Below are 22,334 nucleotides of genomic sequence, written 5' to 3' on the forward strand. Positions count from 1 at the left end.
CCTGCTCATATGGTGTTTTGGTGATTTCGGACCAATTAACATTTTTTTTCGTGGTATACTTGCACCCATCAAAATGGCAGGTTCTAATATTTTTAATCTACGATTATTGAGATTTTTTATTATGAAGATACATGGTATTATATAAGAAATTATTTCTAAAAAGTAATGTAGAAATTCCAAAGTTTCTTTATACACCACGTAGTAAATCCTCATATCTAAAAAAAAACTGAAGTAATTTGAACTCATTTCCTGCCGAATTGCATCACTAACATCGAGAATAGTCTCAAACGAAGATTCCCAGCAAATATCGTCCCGTTCGACGTGATCGAAAGGTTCTGCATAGCTCCTAGCTAGAGCAGATCGAGTTTATCTCACAAGTATCACGGCGACTCAGCGATTTTCGCGCGAGTACACGGCGCAGCAAATCAGTGCAAAACGCTTAATTAACGCTGGATCGAGTTCTTTTTTCTCATTTCTTTTTGGGTAAGTAACCAGGAGATTTTTCTTTACGCTAGCGAGCAGAGAAAGGTGCGGTGATTTTATCTTTGCTGCTCGAGATCGATTTGCATAAGCTTCCACGATGAACTAGGAAAGGCGCGTACTTAATTAACGTGTCCCACTCGTACGGCAGCGGATTTATACGAGATCGTAACCGTTCGATCCGAGGAGTCATCATCTCGTTAAGGAACTTTAAGGATTCCCAGCGTCTAAGGAAAGTCGCCTGTAATGCGGAAGTGTGTGATCGCAAGTTGCGATGGTCCTCAACAGCTAAAATCGCTGAATTATAAAATCCCGTGTCTGATCTCCGTGTCTGTTCCTGATTTCAACCATAAATTGATTGATCAATAAAAAATTCAATTTGAAGAAATTGAGCATTCATTTCGCGCGACATAGGCTTGCCAAAACCAAAGGCCACACGCGCAACAAACCGGCATGGCGGGGCCTCAATTTCAAAATAAGGGGGTTCTGGTTTTCCATTTTCAAAAAATCAATTTTTCCACATTTTCTTTAACATGGTCATCAGTGCATGGATTGGGTCTGGGCTGATACCCACGAATTGCTGTTTTAACTTCATTCGAACAATCTTGGAAATTCTCACAGTAATTTTACGCAAAATATTAGCAATAATATATTCGCAGTGCACATTGGTTAGACGTTAAATTATAAGAAATTGAACATTCAAACTCCTGCATTCATTTCGCGCGACGTAAGGGCTTGTCATAACGAAAGCATATTGCATGGCGGCGCGCGGCGCCTCAATTTTGCCACTTTCGCATTCGCTCGTAGCTAACAGCAAAAAATAACGGCAGTATGCAGATTCTGGCATACAGGCTCGCGGTCGAAAAGTCCCGCGGGATGACTCCTTACAATTACGATAGCAATGCCCGCGCGAGGCAAAGGTAAACGCATTTTTCCATGCGCGTTAGAAAGGAATTCATTTGCAAGATAATGAGCGTGCCGATGTAGCTGGCACGCATTCTGTGTACGCCGAGGGTGCATTATCGATTCGAAAAGCGAACAACACGCACGATAACGCGTCCCTATGAATCATCTCATCCGTATTCAGCGACGCTTCCTCGCGATTCGACCCTGAAGAAGCCACCTACCTCCGTGTACGAAACCCGGGATTAGGCGTAACGCCTCGAAATCACGTTCGTTTTTTATCATGCTGATCGAGCGCAACCGCGGGATAAGTACCAATATCTAGTTCCTCCAATTGCAAAGCGCATCTAAAAAATTCTTCGTCTTTTAAAAACAGCTGCAGCGGATTCAACACGTATTTGAAACTGCTATAATTTCGTGCACAATGATCGTACGACAATCAATTTGGACTCATTTTCAAGGTAGTTTCATACTCCACCGTTCATTTTATTTTAAGATTTTTCCATAATATAACGAGCCGGAAACCGAAGACCCATTTTTCCTTAAAAAAAAGCGCCGCGAATTCAAACGTCTCCAAAAACTTTGAATAATTTTGTTCGTAACTGGAATCGCCACAGATTTAAAGACTGAACCTTCCTCTGTACGATGCCACATTAAAAATTAAGATACGATTTTTTCTAGTCCATTTATTGAACTTTTAATAAGAGCAAAATTTGCTGAGATCACAAAAGATCGCAGGGTACCATTTAAGGGTTAACTTTCATTCCTCGTCATTCGATAAAATCCTAAATGCCTAATCAATTGATCGCATTGTTCCCAGCAAGCAGAATCAAGACGCGTCACGTCGCGGCCTTGAATGGAAGAAAAGGATTTTTATGCCTAATAATCCTCTCGTTAGAGTAAAACCGAATTGCATCACGCTTAAGTGTTGTGGTAGCCGGACGATCAATAAAAGTTCGTTAGAGTGACGCGCAAAATCTTCATCAGGATTTTAAAATCGCGAATAAGCATGCAGGTGAACGTGCAATGCGCCGTCCTTGATCCACAGTAGGTGGGTATGTCGGTGCATGTACCTGGGAAAATAAAGGATGCATGTGCAACCATCACGTTGAGAAATAGCCACCGAGTGCACGGTATAACCGAGTCCGTGGGATGATTCAATGATTCCACTCGAACAACGAGAGAAATCGTTTTCACGGATGGAGAAGTAAGTTACGCGACCAGGCCACCGTGTTTATCACGCTTCCCATTTTATTTTCATCTACGATACTCCGAGGAAAGTAGAATAACTACCAAACAGATTGCATGAATTATTCAATCATCGATACGATCAATAGATCACGACTCCTTAGGCAAAATAAAAATTATCTATCCGAATTGCTGCAAACTGGAAACACAAATTGATTTTGATTGAATAAAATCCAATTACGTTCCCCTATAAAATGAGACTAATGAATTTGTAAGAAAGTTAATTTCACATTTTTGTGACAAATAAAACCCTATTATGTTACCCTAAGCCCTAAGCTATAAAATGAGACTAATGAATTTGTCAGAATGTTAATTTCACACATTTTTGTCATAAATAAAATCCAATTATGTCACCCCCTAAGCTATAAAATAAGACTAACGAATTTGTCAGAAATTCAATTTCACATCAAAACAAGTAAGCTTTGATATAATAAACGCCGAAGGAGGGATCTATGATCTTTTGTGCCCCTCAACTACCGATGGGCTGTAATAACTAACTGAACAACAAAGTTGATTGTTGTGCTAGACGTTACGGTGGGTAATGGAAGTTAGCTTCAGTGCTACACTGTGTAACAATCTATAACGAAGATAGTGTGTCTTCTTGATGAAAGACGAAGCAACTCGAACAAATCGAGATCATAGCTCAGTGATGCTCTTAATGGGATATTACCGTTTATATCCGTAATTAATACCATCGCTATTAATTTCAACTTTTCTGAAGTGTAGGGAAGTTAATTTTACCGATTGCTTGATTGATTATTGCTACTTTCTCTTCGAAATCAACGTGTGCACTTTCTCAATACTTTGCCCTGGAATCCGTAAACATTCTGTAATTGTTGAACGACATTTAGAATTAATTTTACAAAGTTTTACATATTCATTTTAATGATTTTTATTCAGACTCTACTAATGACCATAAGTCCCGAGGTGGCACGTTGGTCCGATTTGGATAATTAAAAATTCTGTTGTCTAGCAACGGTATTACCGCGGCAGTAACTCCGTAATGACAGTTTTTACGATTTAATCGGTCCGAGCAACGGCGTCGGCCTATTGCACGGAATTTTACAGAATTCAGCAGCGGTTTTACGAGCTGCATTCCCAATGCAAAAGTTACGACCATAGTGTTCCGAGGACGCGCTGGTTATGCACTCCTACGTAGAAGTCGTTCTCTAAACGGTACATAAATTACTCCTAACGAAGACTACGAATGCATACGAAAAATTTATTGCATCCATTCTGATCTATCGGCCAATCGTGTTCCGCGATGCTGCACCGTTATCAAGGAATCCTTCGGGTCAGTTCAGCCCGTATGATTTTCTTATTGTACAACTAACAATAACTGACTTGATTTTCGCTCGCCCACCTAACCGCAACAGGTTTTGTTATTAGGGCAGCACCTCGCCTAACGTCGGATCAGCTTTTCAGAACTATTACCAATCGCGGAATCTTCGTGCTGACAGGTACTCGCGACGTTGATTTATATTTTAAATAGTGTGTAGGGGTTTTCCAAAATGTTTATTAAATATGTGTGTTGCTCGTCTTCAATGTCTTGGCGACAGCCATTATTATAAACTATTACAACTGTGACATTTGTCCAATTCGTGATCAGTAGACTGCAGATCTTTATACAATTATGACTTTTGAACATTTTCAATAAATGCTAGGATATAAAATATGACAGAATTTCGTACGATTTTCATTTATTTCAGATCTAAAAATAAGATTCTATTTTGTTCCACTTTCTTAAAATTCGTCTACAAAAATTGAAAATTGCATAAACATCCGCAGTCTAGAGATTAGTCTCTAATAACTAGACAGCGAATCTTTATGCAAAATAAGCATTTTCTTCCTGAATCGCAACCAGAGTTGGGCAAAAATTTAATCAACGATTGACGAATAAATTTCTACTTCAATCGCTAATCGCAATTAACAATTAATCTCCTAGTTTAGTCGTTAAAAAAAATTGCGGTTAACGATTAAATACTTATTAATACGTGCTTTTATGTTTTTTTCGATGACTTCTTGTTTTAATCAACGATTGACGATTAACTTTATCAATCGATTGAATCAATCGTCGATTTTTCAATAATTACCTTTTTTAATCGTACACATTAATCAATCAATCTTGATTAAAATTTTAATCGATTAATGCCCAACTCTGATCGCAACAAACTGTGGTGAAATAGAAATCTATTTTCTTTCTTAATATGTTTCACAGGTTGACAATAATATAACAGTATTTTTAAATTCTTCTAATATATTTACTGTGTTAAATTACACCTATCCATGTTTCTCATAAATCCATAAAATCCGCTGTCTACTAATAACGCAGTAACGTGGCAGCAAGTGAATGAAATTTTATTCGAAATGGAATCGTGGACGCACGACAGAAGAAAAATCAGTTCGAAAAAAGCGAACTGTGTTGAAGTAAGTATCGAGGCCCCTTAACGGGACTCTCCCATTGGCCATCTACCATAAATTATACATTATATCGCATAAGAGCCGGCCCACGTCGCGTCGCGGCGAATCGTAGATTGCAGTGATGCGTTTTTTCGCCGGTATTGTAATTTATGAACTGCTGTAACACAGTCAAATATCGATACCCGTTTATGAAAATAATTAATTATATTCCCAAATTATTGTTTTCATTCCTGCTGGAATTTCGAGTCTCGCGGGAACACGGTAAATACAGCGATTGTATTATGTTAAGCGATTATGTTCGTGTGTTCTAAGAACGTAAGATCAAAAATGTATTTTCTTTTTTATTTATTCATTTTCGTCATAAAATTTATTCATTAGTTGTGTGGTCTAAATATATCCAATCAGATGTTCCGTTAATGTTTTTCGAATAGTTCACTGAAGTCTCCAACGTCATTTTTAAACCAAAAAATAATAAATCATTCCTATTGGCTAACAATATTATTCATAATTGTTTCAAGTATATACATGCTTTAACAGTTACAAAAACATCATGGTATGTTTTTCAGCATGTGGAACGTGATTCTCTTACTGGTAACAAATTTTTATTGTTGAACTCGTATAATACACTGTATTTCAGCAGCACACGAGATTTATCAGAACATTAGTATCGTGTCATGAAACCGTTACCTCTACCTCAGTTGCTGATTTAATGCAGTAATATCATTCGTTATAGTTCTCTTTAGTTGTAAGCCGAACAAGAATCTAAATTACATTTAGATGAATATATCTCTGTCATATCAAATTTTCTGAATCTCTCGGATAGATGCGATTAATTGTGCAAATGATCGACATTTATAGGTAAAACACAGGGGAACGTAGGAGGTTTTTTCTGATCGTTACGAGTTACATTCGGGAGGAATAATAGCACGTGCTTCTTCCTTACTGACGCGAACTCTTGCGAATCTGTAACACCTTTTAACAGATCAAATCAGATTTATTTAATATGCTATTAGAATTTATATCTTACTTGATAAAAGTGCAAGTATGAAGACAAGTATTTTTTTGAAAAAATATTAAAGGTATTAGACAGCGGATCTTTATGCAAAATAAAAATGTTCTACCTGAATTGCAACCAACTGGAGCGGAATAGAAATTTACTTTCTTTCTTAATATGTTTAATAGGTTGTTACTGTTTTAAATTACAGCTACTCATTTTTGTCATAAATGCATAAAATCCGCTGTCTAGCAAAGATGCACACATAAAATTATAAAAATGTAAATTCATACCTCCAGAGGAACTATTCCGCGAAACAAAACTCCGAAATCTCCCGAACCATCCATTATTCAGTCTCTCGCGAAATTTTGGAGTGGTAAATGTGTACAGTAAAGGATTAACCGCACTGTTAACGGGAAGTATGAAAACTACTAGCCAGGCGTGCAGATCCGCTGAAATAAAAACGTATTAAATGCATTTTGACACGTTAGTTGTAAAAATAAAATGTTCGACAAAATGTAGAAATGAATGAATACCTGGTATAGGGTACATCATCATAGCTCTAATTTTCAGAATTATAATCGGCGCCCAACAAGCTGCATCTGTTAAAACGATCAAGAAGAACCTCAGAGCGAATTCGGAATCGCGAACAGACAGAGAACACGCGTGTCTTGTTTTCCAGATGCTCACGAACATCCCTGCGTAAACGTAGCCGATCGTAATCAGTCTGCAACATATAGGACGTCGGAAAAATTATACACTTCTTCATTCTCAATATTATAATGGAAAAGATGAGTTACCCTGTGAGATTCAATCCTAAGAAAATGAAAGCCGAGTATTCCCATCCAATCGAGTACGGCTCGTCAATGTGTAAGGGGAAACACATTCCATTGACTCCGTAAAACTTTGTGCTGCTTTTCCAATGAATAACTATTAACACGTATCGAAATTATTATTGCAAATTCATTCCTGCTCTCACAATTAGTCATTGTTAATTGTCTTTTATGACCAAACTTTTTACTGGGTTCAGTGTGATTCCTCAGGTCATTTGAAGTAACTTTTTCCTTTGCGAAAATGGTCTTCGCGGCTTTGTTAAGGAGTTATTCGCGAAAAACGCGGACCAATCAGAGCGCGGCTAGCTGGTCAGATTCCAGCTCGGCCAACACCAACGCGTCGCTCAACTATAGCCACGCTCTGATTGGTCCGTGTTTTTCGCGAATAACTCGTTAACAAATCGGCGGGGAACATTTTCGCAAAGGAAAAAGTTACTCGAAATGACCTGAGGAATCCCGAAAATTATTAATTATTTGTGAATTAATAACTGTACGAAGACAAGATCACAAATCGATTTATAAACTTTGTTTTGCTCCACATTGTTGGAGTGGAGGTTGAAAGTTTTTATTTCGCATAAAGATCCGCAATCTTTAAACTATGTATACAGTAAATACAACGAAAATAAACGATATATTAAAGAAGAAGAATAAATAAATGATTATCGATCAGTCCATAAAAGCCAGGCTTCGATAGTCTCGGAGACTATTCGAAGTTATTGCTTCCGACCGATTATAGTCGAGTAATAAAACACGAGACGTCAGGGTTAATTGATTCACAAAAAGGCGAAGATAAGATAATGATGTCAAGCTCGTATTACGTTATTATAACCGGCGGGTTAACTGGCAGCCGGACATCTTGATATGTTATTACATATTATCAAGGATCATGCAGCTGTGCTCTTCACGAACAAATAAGAAGCTTCAATGGACGAACCTGGCACAAGCGCTAGAGTAACTCCGATGATCCATGTGACGATCATGGTTGCGGATGTTGTCTGCGGTGTCATGGTACGGTGACCTTTCAGTGGTGCTACGATTAGCATATATCGCTCCAGCGACATGAACGACAGGATCAATACTGAAACCTTGACAGATCAGTTCTACTTCAGTACATTAACGAGGTAACAGATCCGCGGGGACTTCGCTTCGATTCAGAGGAATCGTTTAAGCAAATAACAGTTCTATTTTGCTTCCAAAAACTTTTTAGAAGCAAAATATTCAAGCTCTATGCTTCTTTTAGGAAAATAATGGTACCTATCACATTTTTTGAAGTGAAAACTACTTTAGGCGCACCGCGTACACAATTGATGGACAGTGAACGAGTCTAACTCGTCACGCTCCGAGGTGAAACGCTATTCAGCGGAGTGAAATAGAAATTAATTTTATTTCAAAACTAGCTGCTCGTGGCGTGTCTTCGGCACGCCCTAGCAACCAGGCCCTCCGGACGGGTTGCCCTGGCGGGAGGCGCACAATGGGCGCACTAATGACGTCACAATTTTTGACAATATGAAAAAAATTGTACATTCGCACATAGTTTAATTCGTCGACAATGTAAATTCATAAATTGAAATACAAAAAAATGAACTGACGGATGTTGGTAATGTCGATAATGCAAACAGTCACGTTGATAATGTAAATTCCTATTGAAATATTGATTAAAAGCTGCGACGTTCGTTTTTTTTGTTGTATTGAAATATGATTCAAAATGCACTTTTAGTTTTTCCCGAATTTTCCATTTTTCCGGGCTACTTTTCCAATTTTTCTTACCCTAAAAACTTATTCGGACTATTACGAACATTTTAGAAAAAAAATTAGCCAAATTGGACCAGCCGTTCTCAAGTGATGCGCTTACCAACGAACAGCATTTGATTTTTATTTATATAGATATGCTTAGTAGGTCGGGAACAATATAACAGTAGTTTTAAACTCTTTTAACTTTAGCACAACTTTGGGATTTTGATAAATACATTTTTCACATTTTTTCACATCAGATTTTGATCACGCCCTGTCGTTTTTCAATCCGGTCTACTGTACAATTCCGATAGAAGTTTTCGCTTCGGTCCTAACGTCTTTTACGCACAAAATTGGTCTGTTTTTTTTTTGAAAATGTATGTTGATCATCTTAATCTCTACAATTGTAAAATATATCAAGAATGCGAAACCTGTTCTAGTATTAAAAGTAAAACCTTGTGTACCTCTAACGACGTCATCGCCAAAATTCCCAAACAGATGCACAACCAGGATGACATCCAGGAACTGGCGACTTGATTGTATTTGTCGCGGAATATCATGTCCGTCACGGCGATTATGAACAGATAGACTCCCATCAACGTGTCGGAGACTGTAAAAGGATTATGTGACTCCCATAACACGCCCATGCGAGTCATTGATTTATGATCGAGGATATTAGGGTCAAATATGGCCGATCAATCGTTTTTACGGCAACGTGGAACGTTTACAACGCGTGGATTTTTTATTTATGATAATGCCGATTTTGCATCTACTTATGCACCACTATCTACAAGCAGAAGGACTTATTCAGCGACTGCGGAAGATCTTGACACTATATTTATTAATGATCGACACGTAATTCCGGTTGTTATTCGCGATTCTTTTTTCAGAAACTTCATGTGTACACGAGAAGCTTGTTGATCTTTGGTAGACTAATTTATTATCGGTCAAATTATAATTTTAAGCCTGACTTACAATTTTAGATGAATTCAGATAAGAATGGTGAACATGGAGATTGTTTGAAAATATGAATAAATTGAAATACATACAGTTATTAAAACTGATCACACACACTTTAAATCAGAATAACTTTTTTATGAATAGACCAAACGACTTCAATTTCTCTGTAAGGCTAGAAGAATTAGTTTAGTAAATGAAGTCTAAAAAATATGTTGAAAAAATGCATTTGGTCGGAATTGTGACAAACAATAGTAAAAATTGATTTTTACTATCATCATTACACTCCTTACTATCATCTTGCGCCCCACGTTTTTCGTTTTAAATCTTACAAGTATTTTCATAGCTACTAAAAATTCCCAACCACAACTTTTTAGGACTATCTGTATGGGGTTAGGGACCAGAATGGGGCTAGGAAAAATTATTTTATACTTTTTAGTCCGTTTTTTAAACGACAAAAATCTATTTTTATTTGAATAATTAGTTCGACGGAGAATCTTGGTGTAACTGTTCTTTCGCTTGGTAAATAAACATTATTATAGTATAATAATACATAGTAACTTTGTAAACACCGCACGGAGCTCGAACGCACACTGACGCACACTGAGCTCCTTCGGTGCGAAGCGGGTCAGTGGAGTGGGGATGAGTCAGAGTGGGAACACGTAATGGAGTATGGAGCGCTGTCGCGCGGAGTGGGGACGATGAACGGGATGACGTACTACCGAGCGTCGCGCGGGGAGGTGTAACGGTTCAATTTATTAATAATTTATATCTCCTAAACGCATAGGCTTTTTTAAAATTTTTTTTAAATATTGCATTGTCATCCAGTTCTGAGTTATGTTTAAAATTTCAAGTCTCTAGCTCATGGGGAAGTAGTTTAAAAATCAATTGCAAAATTTATACCGAACAAACAAACAAACAGACAGACAGACAAAAAAGCGAGCTAATAAAAACGTGGTAAAAAATTAATTTTTCTATTGTTTTTCACAATTCCGACCAAATGCATTTTTTCTTCTAGCTCTTTTCTTCAACTAATTCTTCTAGCCTTACAGAGAAATTGAAGTCGTTTGGTCCATTCATAAAAAAATTATTCTGATTCAAAGTGTGTGTGATCAGTTCTGCTCCTAACTGTATACATTACAGTTCGTCGTGACTAACCGGCCAGGTTTCTGATGATAATAGTCAGCACCCGATTCTCATCCGTAGCTGTGAATCTTCCCCAAAGAACGAGCACGTTCCCCATACAAGTAACGCAGGATATTACCCACACTGCAGTTCGTAGCAGAGTTTTATCCAGCAAGTGATCCAGTGACGAGACACCTTAAGTAAAAGACATGGCTGTACTAAATTAATTGTTTTGATACATTAATACAGCCTGTGAATATTTACGCAAATTCAACTGGCCTGAACAATTTATTTCCTCAACGAATTACTGAAGATAGAAATAGTCGAACAATTAGATATGCGTTTGCTCATTCCATGAAAGCATAGTTTGTGTCAATCTATTTATATGCCAATTTAATTTTTTCGATCGCACAAATTGTATACTATAATTATTTGATCATGCATAAGATTTGGATGAATTGGAAACATCTAGACTTCATGCAATCCTCTTACCGTCGCTGAAAGGTCGACATCTTTGTGCTTTCGGTGCATATGTTGCACAATAGTGAAATTTTTTGAAATATCTGACAACATATCAATTGAAAAATTATATAATTTACATAGGAAATCGAAACATAAGAACAGTTTTATACTTATGTGAGACTGGTCTGATTAAAAACATCCGAATCTACTTACACGTCACTCAGCTCATGGAACTCTTCGAATGCGTTCTTGGTCAGTGAATCCAAGTTTATACCTTCTAAATCACTAAAATATACAACATTAAACATAAATTATGACAGAAATGTGTAGGTGTAATTTGAAACAGTGAAAACAGAAGAACTGTTAAACATATTAAGAAAGAACACAAATGTCTATTTCATTCCAGTTCGTTGCAAATCAAGTAGAACATTTTTATTTTGCATAAAGATCTGCTGTCCAATCATTACATACGCATTCCATTTAATAAAAAGCAGATAATGAATATAACTTACAGAGACTGAAGTTTCTTCATCGGATAGAACACTGCCATCGGCAAATTGTGGAGATTATTGTAACCCAACTCCCTGCAATAAAATTATTGAAAATTTAATTAGTTTTACTCGCATGAATTTAAGGAACCTACAAATATTTTGTTGGCAAGAAAGTAATTTCGGTATTTTAAGGTGAAATAGAGCCCAATTTTTTTATTCAAACAATGAATTTTAATGAATAAGATATTTTTTCTTTTGTTCGATGATCTTTTGCCAAAAAGAATAAATAAGAAAATATTTTATTGATTAAAGTTCATCGCTTAAATAAAGAAATTCGCGGTTTTATTTCGCCTTCAAATACCGAAATTATTTTCTTGCCAACCCAATATATTTGTTTTCAATTTTTTCATGTATCATGCACGTTCGCATTATTCTTTAAGTGCTAAATAATACTCGGGATTATTTTTACGAGGCAGTGTACAGCCTCCTTAATTTCGAACGTGACGCGCGAATAAATAAAAGTTTTAACGTCGGCCATACGTGACATTCCAACCGTTTGGATTTCTAACGGCGTGTTCGACGGTAAATGTCGAGTAAATACGTTGCAAGCACGTGCAGCATAAGACGTGTATCGTTACAATTTACGCGGATGTCCAGTTTCGCGCGTACTTACAGCTTCGTTAAATTTTTCAACGGCCGGAACACATTCAGCGGAACACTCGTGATTTTATTGAACGCCAACTTGCTGCAACAGACATTTATTTCGTAAATATCGTGACTTACAATCAACATAATCTTCAATTTTTTTAAATAGACGGTATTCTCACAGTTCTATCAGCTGATCCAAATGCAGGAACGTGTCTTCTTCGATCGTTCTTATCACATTGTTCTGCATGCTTCTACAAATTTGACATTGAATCGTTCTACGCCATATGTTAACTTCCTGATCTCGCTTTTTCATATTTACTTACGTACAAAGATTTTAATTCGGGACATCCGACGAAAAGAGTGTTCGGTATGGTTTCGAAATCGTTCTGGTCTAGTATGCTACAAATTTATTGTTAGAGTATTATATACGAAACAAAAACTGTCTGTGCATTAATTGTAAGATACAGGAGACAATTACAGTGGGTAACGAAAGTATTCAAATGTCCTTTCAAACGTGAATAACTTTCTTATAATTGTACCAAACGCGACCTGATTTTTTATTATCACTTAGAATCATTGGTTTATAAAATGATATGGAAAAAAGATTTTCCACAAATTATAATTTGCAAGGTTACATGCAAAAATAGAAAGGCATTTTTTAAAACTTTCTTATTTGGGCTCTTAATGAAAATTTAAAATATATGTTTTGTAGATCTATGTTAGTTATACACATAAAAAAAAATTTTCGTTGGATTTTATGCAGAAACTGATCAAAAGTCGAGTAAAACTACGATTTTCACCATTTTCAGCCGCTTGTAGCGGTGTGTATGTTAATCGATTTCGATGAAATTTTCAGCACATGTATGTAACTACTCTACAAAACATATATTTTAAATTTTCTTTAAGGGCCCAAATGAAAAAGTTTTAAAAAATGGCTTTTTTACTTTTACATGTAACCTTGTAAATTATAATTTTTGGGAAATCTTTTTTACAGATCATTTCGTAAACCAATGCTTCTAATTGATTATAAAAATCAGGTCGTTTGGTACAATTATAAGAAAGTTATTTTGTTTTCAAGTGCGTTCGAACACATTCGTTACCCACTGTATTTCTTAGTAAGTTTAATCAGTTGAGCTTTTAATTCAGAGAATTAAAATTCTTCAATTCTTGAAATGCTTATACTGTTTTGTAATAGATGTATAAAATCCGCAATTTATTTATAATAAACGTAAGACTTACATCTCCTCCAGCGTCGATCTATATGGCAGCTGCAGAGTTCCGGATGTTAGTCGATTATCACTTAAATTTCTACAGTTCATTTAAAATATGTTAAATGCGGTAAAGGTATTGGAAATATTATACTATGATTTATTTACATTCTATAAAAGATGTCCAAAAGATTCTGTTTAACTTACATGAAAGATACACTGGTGCTTCCATCCAGGTCTGACAAATTAGCTACAGTGATTCTGTTTTTATTCGCTTTCAAAGATTCCAAACTCATTAAATCGGTAAAATGGCCGGGCAGTAACTTGCTGATTTTATTATTATCCATAACTCTGTGTATACACATTAGCTTTAATCATTTTTTCTACCTAATTCTAAATACTGACATTTATTCCATGAACGTTTATGTTTACGACAATGTAATAAATTCTATAATAATTATACTTACAGCCAATACAGTTCCACTAAATTTGCGAAAGCTCCAATTTCTATTTCATGAATGTTAATGCCATCGAGATATCTGGAAAACGAAAAACATTCTTCTCTATGCAATTTTTAAAAAACATTATAAGAACTGTTTTGAAAAAAACTTACAATATTAGTACATTTGGGTATTGCGCGAAAGCGTTCGCTGGAATGTGTTCGACAGAACTATTGTACAGAGATCTAAAAACGGATGCCATAATTAAGCTAATGAAAAAATATTGTTAGAAAAGATTCGTGCAGAATTATATTTACATATTACATATTAAAAATGATTTAGTTATCGTGCAAACGATACTAATCACTTTTTGGTTTCCACTTTAAAAATGTCCAATAAACATTACATGATATTATGTAAATTTATTTTATACGTGGTTATAAAATGATGCTTCTGAGTCTTTTTGTTATTTTGTTAATTTTTGTGGTGATAGATATGTGACAGAAATAAATTTCTCTCATTGATAACTGTTGTGAGTGATCGAAATGAACTTCTCTCGTCGATAACTGTTATGAGCGATCGAAATGAACTTCTCTCGTCGATAACTGCTTTGAGCAATCGAATGAACTTCTCTCATCAATAACTGCTTTGAGCAATCGAAACAGTTTTTCTTCATCGATAACAGTTATCGAGGAGGATCCAATTGTTTGGACTAATAACTGTTATTTGTAACCAAAAAATATAAAAATCGATATTTTTTAATCATTTTGTTCTTCGAATATTTTTCTTTATATTTTGTGTACATTATCTTAAATTTCAATAACAATCAACTTTTCTAAATGACTTTTATCGTAGACAATTTTAGAATAACTGTTATTTTTGGTCCCTGATATTAATAGGAAGTATTTAATACTCATTCATACATGGAAGTAGCGTTGACCGACAAATTTTGTGGTATTTCAGAATACGAGTGGCACACTGTACGACAACCTAGGTACATGCATCTGGGAGGAATATCGGTATAATCTAAAAAAAAATTCACAATTGTAATACTGAATTTTTCAGTGTAAAGCACTTTAACACTTTGACGACCGGTTTCTTAGCTCTTAGAAATAAATTATGTATATAATACATCACGTGTGGCCGTCGAAGTGTTAGCAGTAGCCTGACTCTGGTGGATTATGTACATTACCGCAATCGGGTTTTTTTACAGCGTCTGCTATAGAAGTTCTGTTGGTTTCGAACCAGTTCATCCATCCGTTAGAATCAACTATGTGACAGTTAAAATGTACACGATCTTCATAATTATATTCGCAATGCAATAATCATTGAAATAAACAATAAAGCAACCTACAGCAATTTTTTTCATCGTCACCGTAAGGGCAGTCCTCTATCTCGTTGCACCAGTATTTTTGAGGCAAGCATTTCGTCGTGTTCTTGCAAATGAACGATCCCATCGGGCAGCTTGTGCTATCTGCAATTAGGAAGATCAAATTCGCGATATTCGTTTATCGTTTCAAAATCATCGCATTGAACGTCGTAACATTGTCGACAGCACTTTATACAGTTGACAAAAAGAGTGGAAATCTATCGAAAGTGATGTCACATTGCCAACAAAGAAAAGAAATTGGCTGAAATTGGTGGTAGAAATTAAAGGAATTGTTTGGACATAATTTGTTTCTGCCAATAACGCGACTTCCCTCTTCCAATTGCTCAGTAACTGGTTTCTCCTCTTTCGTTTATTCTTTGAAAAGTCTACCCAACCAATACGCGTGTATTTATTCATTTGAATCGTCGGCAAATTGTCGCTATTGACGATAAAAGATAATCGTGTAGCCAGTAGTGACACAATTCAATCATAACAATGGTTATGGATGGGGTTTCTAATAACTTTGTTATTTGTGCAATACAAAAACTGCTGGGGGAAGAATGCTGCGCGAGTCAAAGTTATGTCAAGGTCAATTTTCAGTTCAAGGTTAACCAATAAACTATATCATTCACAGAATTAATCTCTTGCCTTAATATTTTCTTTATAGTTAAAGCGATTAAAACGTCTTTATCCCCAAAAATGTCGTGGAAGGGAAAAGAAAATTTATATTTTTTTTTTATGGCTACATTTAGACAGCGAATTTTATGCATTTATAACAAAAGATGAGTAGGTATAATTTAAAACAGTAAAAACAGTAGAAGAATTTAAAAATACTGTTTATTATTATTAGTTTATGTATATTATTTTCGACCTATTAAACATATTAAGAAAGAAAATAAACATTTCACTCCAGTTTGTTGCAACTGCATAAAGATCCTCTGTCTATTTTCTCCATTACATTATATCCATTACAAACGAATAAAATTTTATTTCATATTTTAAAAGAAACGCGTAGCATTCATATTTGTTGCACTTTGTTTAAAATCTTCTCTCATCACGAGTCTGACTCGGTAAAATATTCGCAAAAATGAAAAATATCTGAAGCGAACTCCAACGACGAATTAACTCGTTATCTCCGGTTAGAAAGTTGAAAAACAACGTACCTTGATTAAAATAGTACATGAGTCCCGAAAGCAAGCATAGTGACGTGATCAAACACGTGCCGATCGCGCCGATGCGTTTGTACCTCATGTCGACTGAAAACTATTGATTCCCTCGGTAAGATCTTCGAGAGAGGATCTCAGGCGTCGCCGTTCCGGTCGAGTTTCGTGCTTTCTTCGAATGAACAATGTTCCTCACGAGTACTCGGTGCAACGACTGCATGACACTGATTGCATCCGCCAGCACGTTGCAAGCTCCGTCGCCACGCACACGCGCTCTCCATCGTCCTCGAAACGAGTATTCCTTGTCTGTTTGGTGGACGGGATTCTATTCTGAATTTACATCGATCAATTATTCTTATCTTGACGATCTCAATGATACAGATAGACGTCTCCGATTGAAGAGAATATCTCGCGGCACGAGGATAAAGACGTTAACCTGACATGGGTAGAGGAAGTGTACATTCCACGAAGAAACTTTCAATTTCGTTTTATCAAGGTGTCAATATCAATTTAATTCACTATCGATTGTCCAGTGCAATTATAATTATATTCTTATTCCCTTCTTATTCTCTATTGAAAGTAGAACTGGTGCACCTACGTGGTTGTATGATACAGTGTGTTACATTAATATTTATTCTTAACCCTTTGAGGACGACGCACAGTGGTAAACCGATGAACTTTGTGTTCAGTCTTGTGATAGTCTTTAAAAACCAATAATGATTCACCTCTCTTCTCGTCTCTTCATCCTTCCCCTATTCATCCTTCGAGTCTTACTTTGTCTCATTCGTTTTTAGTTCTAACAGATAGAGATGAGATAGAGCGATGATTTTTTTTTAAATTGAAGCCAAAATATTAAAGTAGGAAGATTATGATACGAACGTTTTTAACTTTGAAAACTTGTGTTAAACTTGCAGAATTACAAGTAATTTGCGGTTTATCTAATACTATATATCATTTTCCGTAGATTTCGTCACGCTAACTTCAAATCTGGCCGCAAAATTTGTCTACCACCTCGGGGTTTTGCAAAATATTGATTTTTGTGAGAAATGATTTGATAACCCACTGATTTGAAGATATATTATATGTATATGTGTGTGTGTGGAACACAATAAAAATAAAAATAATAAAGTACTTGAACGTTTCGAGTTACTTACAAAGCATGAAGCACAGTACTGTAGAGTTTATTCCACGATTCATTCGCGTCTTCTGGATAGCGAGCTATTTGCAATGAAACTGTTTCGCTACAAGAAAAATATGATACTGCATTCACGACAAAATAGCCGAAAGAATGAACTGCCAATAAACGAAGCTACAGAAGAAGACTACAAGTCCAAAAGATTGACGTCACCGATCCCGAATTGGGAAGTTCCCAGTAATTGCTCCCAAAAGTTCTTTATTCTTTCAGTTCGTGGCTAGAAGTTGCACCGTAGCGTTTATACTATTCCCGGCAGACAGTATGCATACAGTCTCAAAAAATGCAGTAACATTCCAAGCAATCACGATTCGTGCGGATGGCGTGACTGCTCCCAACGACTGGCTAAAACTCTCGACAGACTGTGTGATTACGCATTAATAGGAAACTAGTATCGATCAGAAGCTGGGAAAAATTTCGTCGAACTTTGCTGTGGAGTTTCAGTCGAATAAGTGTCTTTGAGTTTATCTGGCTACCGTCAAAGCCGCTTTATACTATCATAGTTTACAATGATAAGTTGAGTAATATGTGAACAAGAGCAATTTTCATTGATCACTTCAATAAAAACCGTCTTGGAAATTACTGATCGTCGATATGTCACAGTTAACTTGTTTTCGTTCAAGATAAAAATGAGACGTTCAGCAAACGCGAAAAAGTATTGGAACGTCGGTGAATGATGTAATCTATTTTTAAGTACATTTCGACAATTTCTTAGTTCCCACAAACGAGTGATGGTTATGACATTGAACATTCCCGGATTGAAGAAACCGGTATCACTGAATATAGAGTTATTCTACGACGAGAACGTGCTGTCATGGAGCAAACGTCTCCTAAGCTTATCCGGTCTGTGGCCTGATAATCGGAACGACGTTCGGTTCTTCTTCTATATTACCTATGTCATGATATTCACCTGGCTGGAGATCGTGACGCTATTGCAGAGCGTTCACGACCTTGAGAAGACACTGAAAAATATTACGCTATCGTTCCCGACTATCTTGATAGTACTGAAGGCCGTGATGTTTCGGTTGAACATGCATCACGTGTTACCTTTGCTGGCAGTCGTGAAAAGGGATGTAGAGCATGGCTTGTATCAGTCGCAGGAGGAACAGCGAACGGTGGTGTGGTACAACGTGGCCGCCACCATGTTCTCCACCTCGTCCGCCTTGTCTTTGTTCTTCGTGCCAACGTTGTTTTACGCGAAGCCGATCGTCAGCTGTCTTTTATCGAGTGAGTCCGTTTGAACGATGCCTATCTCACCCCGTTCAGACGCGGTAAATAATTTAGAGTTTAGAAGATTTTCGAGAAAAACGATTTGATGAGCATTAAATTAATTATTTTAATGTTTAATCGTCTTGGAGCACGTTTTTCCGTTATCCGATCGAGCTCAAACTTCGCACAGATTTTTGTTTTAATTGTTTGGAGCAACTGTAGAAGTGCCGTAAAATAAATTTTGACAAGAGTGAATAAAAGCCACCCCAATGTGGCACACATTCCCCTCGAAAGACCGGAAACATTCCTGAGACGTGGCATTTTATATTACATTATTGCAAACGTTCGTGTCCAATGTAATAACAAAACACAAGCGGTTACATTTTAAAGTAACAGTTTTATTAACCAATTACACAGTCCCCACTTTCTACAGTTGTCTCCCAACACTTTACACTCGCGATCATCCAACGTTTGAGGTGACGTGTTATACCGTCGCATAAAGCTGCAACTGTTCAGTTGCAAAGTAACAAAGTGCCAACAGGTAAAGTAAAACATAATACAAGAGAAATTGCCAAGTCAGAGCAGCGGTGGAGTATGTATTCCCATAAAACGCGTCGCGCATAAGAAGCTGCGGGCATTGAGAACTTCATTTTCAGCTTTACACGTTCGCCACAGTGTTTCATTAAACCACGAAATGACGTTGAGACATTTAAGACGACCCCCTCGACAAACAAAGCGGTAAAAGTTCCGGTTTTATTGAACTCGCCGATATTATCAGACCGTTGGGGTTGCACAGGTGGGATAAATCAGGATCTTAATGTGGAATTTTATCAGACGAATCCTGTACGAATATTCGATGCTCACATAATTGCGCGTACAGTTATATCTCGCAAGCAGTTTTATGGTATTCCAAGCGACAGTTACTTTCTACACGATATGCGAATTATTGCGGGCCTGTCGCCGTTTGTTAAATATTTCCAACGACCACCGACAGCGTGACTTTCTTTCGAGGCCAATGTCTCGATCTCGGAAAATTCTTTTCTCGAAATAATTCGAAAAATCAAAAATGCTTCGGCGAGCAATTCTACTCTTTTAAATAAATCCTGTACTCAGTAATGGGTACGCAGTAATTGGTACATTGCTCCTTTTCGTCCGCAGTAATACGTACAAAATGTTATCGATTTTATTTTTCGATATTTTCTTACGTTGCATTAGATTTTGCGGCCATAAAATATTTACACATATTATTTAAATGATAAATTAGGAATATGTAATATTGAAATAAAAGTACGATCAGGTACAATCAAATGGGTACAGTTACCCACTTTTCCGATCTCTTACAGATTACGATAATTGTACTCTTCCTTACGAGTTACCTATGAAAGTGAATCCAGTCTACGAAGTAACGGAGATGTACACGTACGCATTCTTCTGCGTCTGTTTAGTACCAGTCAGTATGATGTTGACAATCGGTGCAACTGGAGCAGATAGTCTTTTAGTGACGTTGAATTTTTACTTATGCAGTCAGCTCTCGATTTTGTCGCAACGCGTTCGAAACATTGATAGTGATCCGCAGAAACACTTATCGAATATGCGAATACTCGTCGAACGACACATCGAACTACTAAGGTGAGGTGTTTCATTATTTCTTTAATTTTTCTTAAACGCAATACAGTTGTTTCGATTACAGATTGGCTTCTACCTTGGCAGAAACATTCAGTTCGCTTATGTTCGTGCAGACTGTAGGTTTGATATTCTCGTTGTGCATCGTAATCTACCAATTACTTATGGTAATTCTACAAATCCGTCAGAATATTCAATAAAATTAGTTTCATTCTGCACTTGATCTGAGGAAACCAGAAATTTTCAACTTTTTTGTTATATAATCCTGTAGATTTTGACGAGAAAATGTCGAATATCCAAGTTTTAATCTTAGGAATCCACTGATTCAAAAGTTATGCGTGTTTAAAGTTCAGCGATTTTCATCGGGTTTGATAAATAAGGGCACTACCTATTGGTAAGTAGTGAGCGTCGGCTAACGAGCGCTGCCGATAGATGGTAGCACAAGCTCGCACGCATGTCGATAATGTAGGGCGCTATGCTTGAGAAGTACACTTTGGAATCTACTTTACCTACATCAGCGCGTCTTTGTGGTGCCACCTAGCGGCTGCAACCTTAAACTATATAATCTCATAGACAGTCATGTGTATAGGAAAACGGAGAATCCAGTGAAGCAAAGATAACTGGAACACGTGATGTCACAAGATAATTCCTAAGATATCCTGCCACCGACGAGATACTATTTCGTCGGTGATCCTGCCCATTCTTTCCATGTAAAAAAAAAATAAAAAATTTCTGTTTTCCTCAAATGAAGTTATTACTCCATTTTTCAGAAAATTTTTTAAATGAAATTAAGTATGATAATATTTTATAGACAAGTGAATCAACTGGCGGAGACGTAAACACGATACATTTTATTATTTATTCGTGCGCAGTCGTGTTGCTGGCATTTTGCTACTGTTTTTTAGGGGAATGTTTAATCGCAGAGGTAAGGAAATCACAACAGTTATAAAAATTGAATCATCGTTTTATTTATAACTTTTTTCGTATTACGATACAACACAGTTTTTAAGAAAATTTTTGTAAAATTGAAGATTCCCTATACGAAACAATTATTTTATCGAATATTTTCACTACAAAAAATCATTTCAAATTGCATATTATTTTCAGAGCAGTGATATGCAGCTCGCTTGTTACTTTACGAATTGGTATGAGCTACCTAATGAGTATGCGAAAGCTTTAATGTTTTGCATTGCCAGATCCCAGAAGCCATCGCATTTAACCGCTGGAAAATTCTACGTATTTTCATTAGAAACGTTCGGCGTCGTAAGTTTTCGAACAACAATTATTTAAACGTATCAAACAATTACTTAAACGCATTTCATATTCTCCTTTAGATAATGAAAGCATCAATGGCGTATCTTTCTGTCTTGAGGAATATTAATATGTAAACATCCACGGATAATACAATTATACATGCAAAACTGTTACAATTCCAGCTGTTATTTATTGAACAACTGTAAAATGATGAATAATAACAAATATACAGTAGATCTCTACGCAGAATCATACGAATCCCCTGCACTTCAGAAAATCGAAGAATTTGTTCCTTCATTTCAAGATAATTATTGGCTTGCTTCTTCCATTTCAAGACCTCACGGGAATTTTTCTTTTCAGGTCAAAGAAACCTTCTAATAATTTAATCTACTCGTTTATACAGGGTATCACGTAACTGGGGTGATACAAGCGAGTAGGGGGTGATTCTACGTGAAAAATTGAATCGAAAATGTAGAATAAAATTTTTTCATATAACGCTTTATTTTCGAAAAAATAAGTTTGAAAATTTGTCGAGTACGCGTGCACTTGGACCAGTTTCAGCTCGACGGATTTTACTATCTTA

General features: G+C 36.4%; 2 protein-coding genes across 2 annotated transcripts; one reads left to right on the forward strand and one right to left on the reverse strand.

Annotated features, from left to right (window-relative positions):
• Nucleotides 1-3,425: 3,425 nt before the first annotated feature.
• Lgr3 (Leucine-rich repeat-containing G protein-coupled receptor 3) lies at nt 3,426-17,155 on the reverse strand. Its single transcript, XM_076423854.1, has 21 exons — nt 16,474-17,155; nt 15,296-15,415; nt 15,134-15,211; nt 14,865-14,967; nt 14,115-14,186; nt 13,969-14,040; nt 13,709-13,852; nt 13,533-13,601; nt 12,621-12,692; nt 12,473-12,544; nt 12,319-12,390; nt 11,667-11,738; nt 11,368-11,439; nt 11,185-11,255; nt 10,726-10,887; nt 9,075-9,220; nt 7,814-7,964; nt 6,847-6,976; nt 6,583-6,773; nt 6,340-6,498; nt 3,426-6,024 (listed from the first exon to the last, which is right to left on the reverse strand). Exons 1-21 carry the CDS (start codon nt 16,559-16,561, stop codon nt 5,882-5,884), a joined length of 2,259 nt encoding a protein of 752 aa, XP_076279969.1. The 5' UTR covers nt 16,562-17,155; the 3' UTR covers nt 3,426-5,881.
• Nucleotides 17,156-18,396: 1,241 nt separating this feature from the next.
• On the forward strand, nt 18,397-22,142 carry LOC143208541 (odorant receptor 82a). The gene is made up of 5 exons (XM_076422998.1): nt 18,397-18,892; nt 20,218-20,503; nt 20,565-20,664; nt 21,309-21,422; nt 21,605-22,142. Exons 1-5 carry the CDS (start codon nt 18,397-18,399, stop codon nt 21,785-21,787), a joined length of 1,179 nt encoding a protein of 392 aa, XP_076279113.1. The 3' UTR covers nt 21,788-22,142.
• Nucleotides 22,143-22,334: the final 192 nt, after the last annotated feature.

This window comes from Lasioglossum baleicum, chromosome 5 (genome assembly GCF_051020765.1).
Source record: "Lasioglossum baleicum chromosome 5, iyLasBale1, whole genome shotgun sequence".
NCBI classification, from domain to species: Eukaryota; Metazoa; Arthropoda; class Insecta; order Hymenoptera; family Halictidae; genus Lasioglossum; species Lasioglossum baleicum.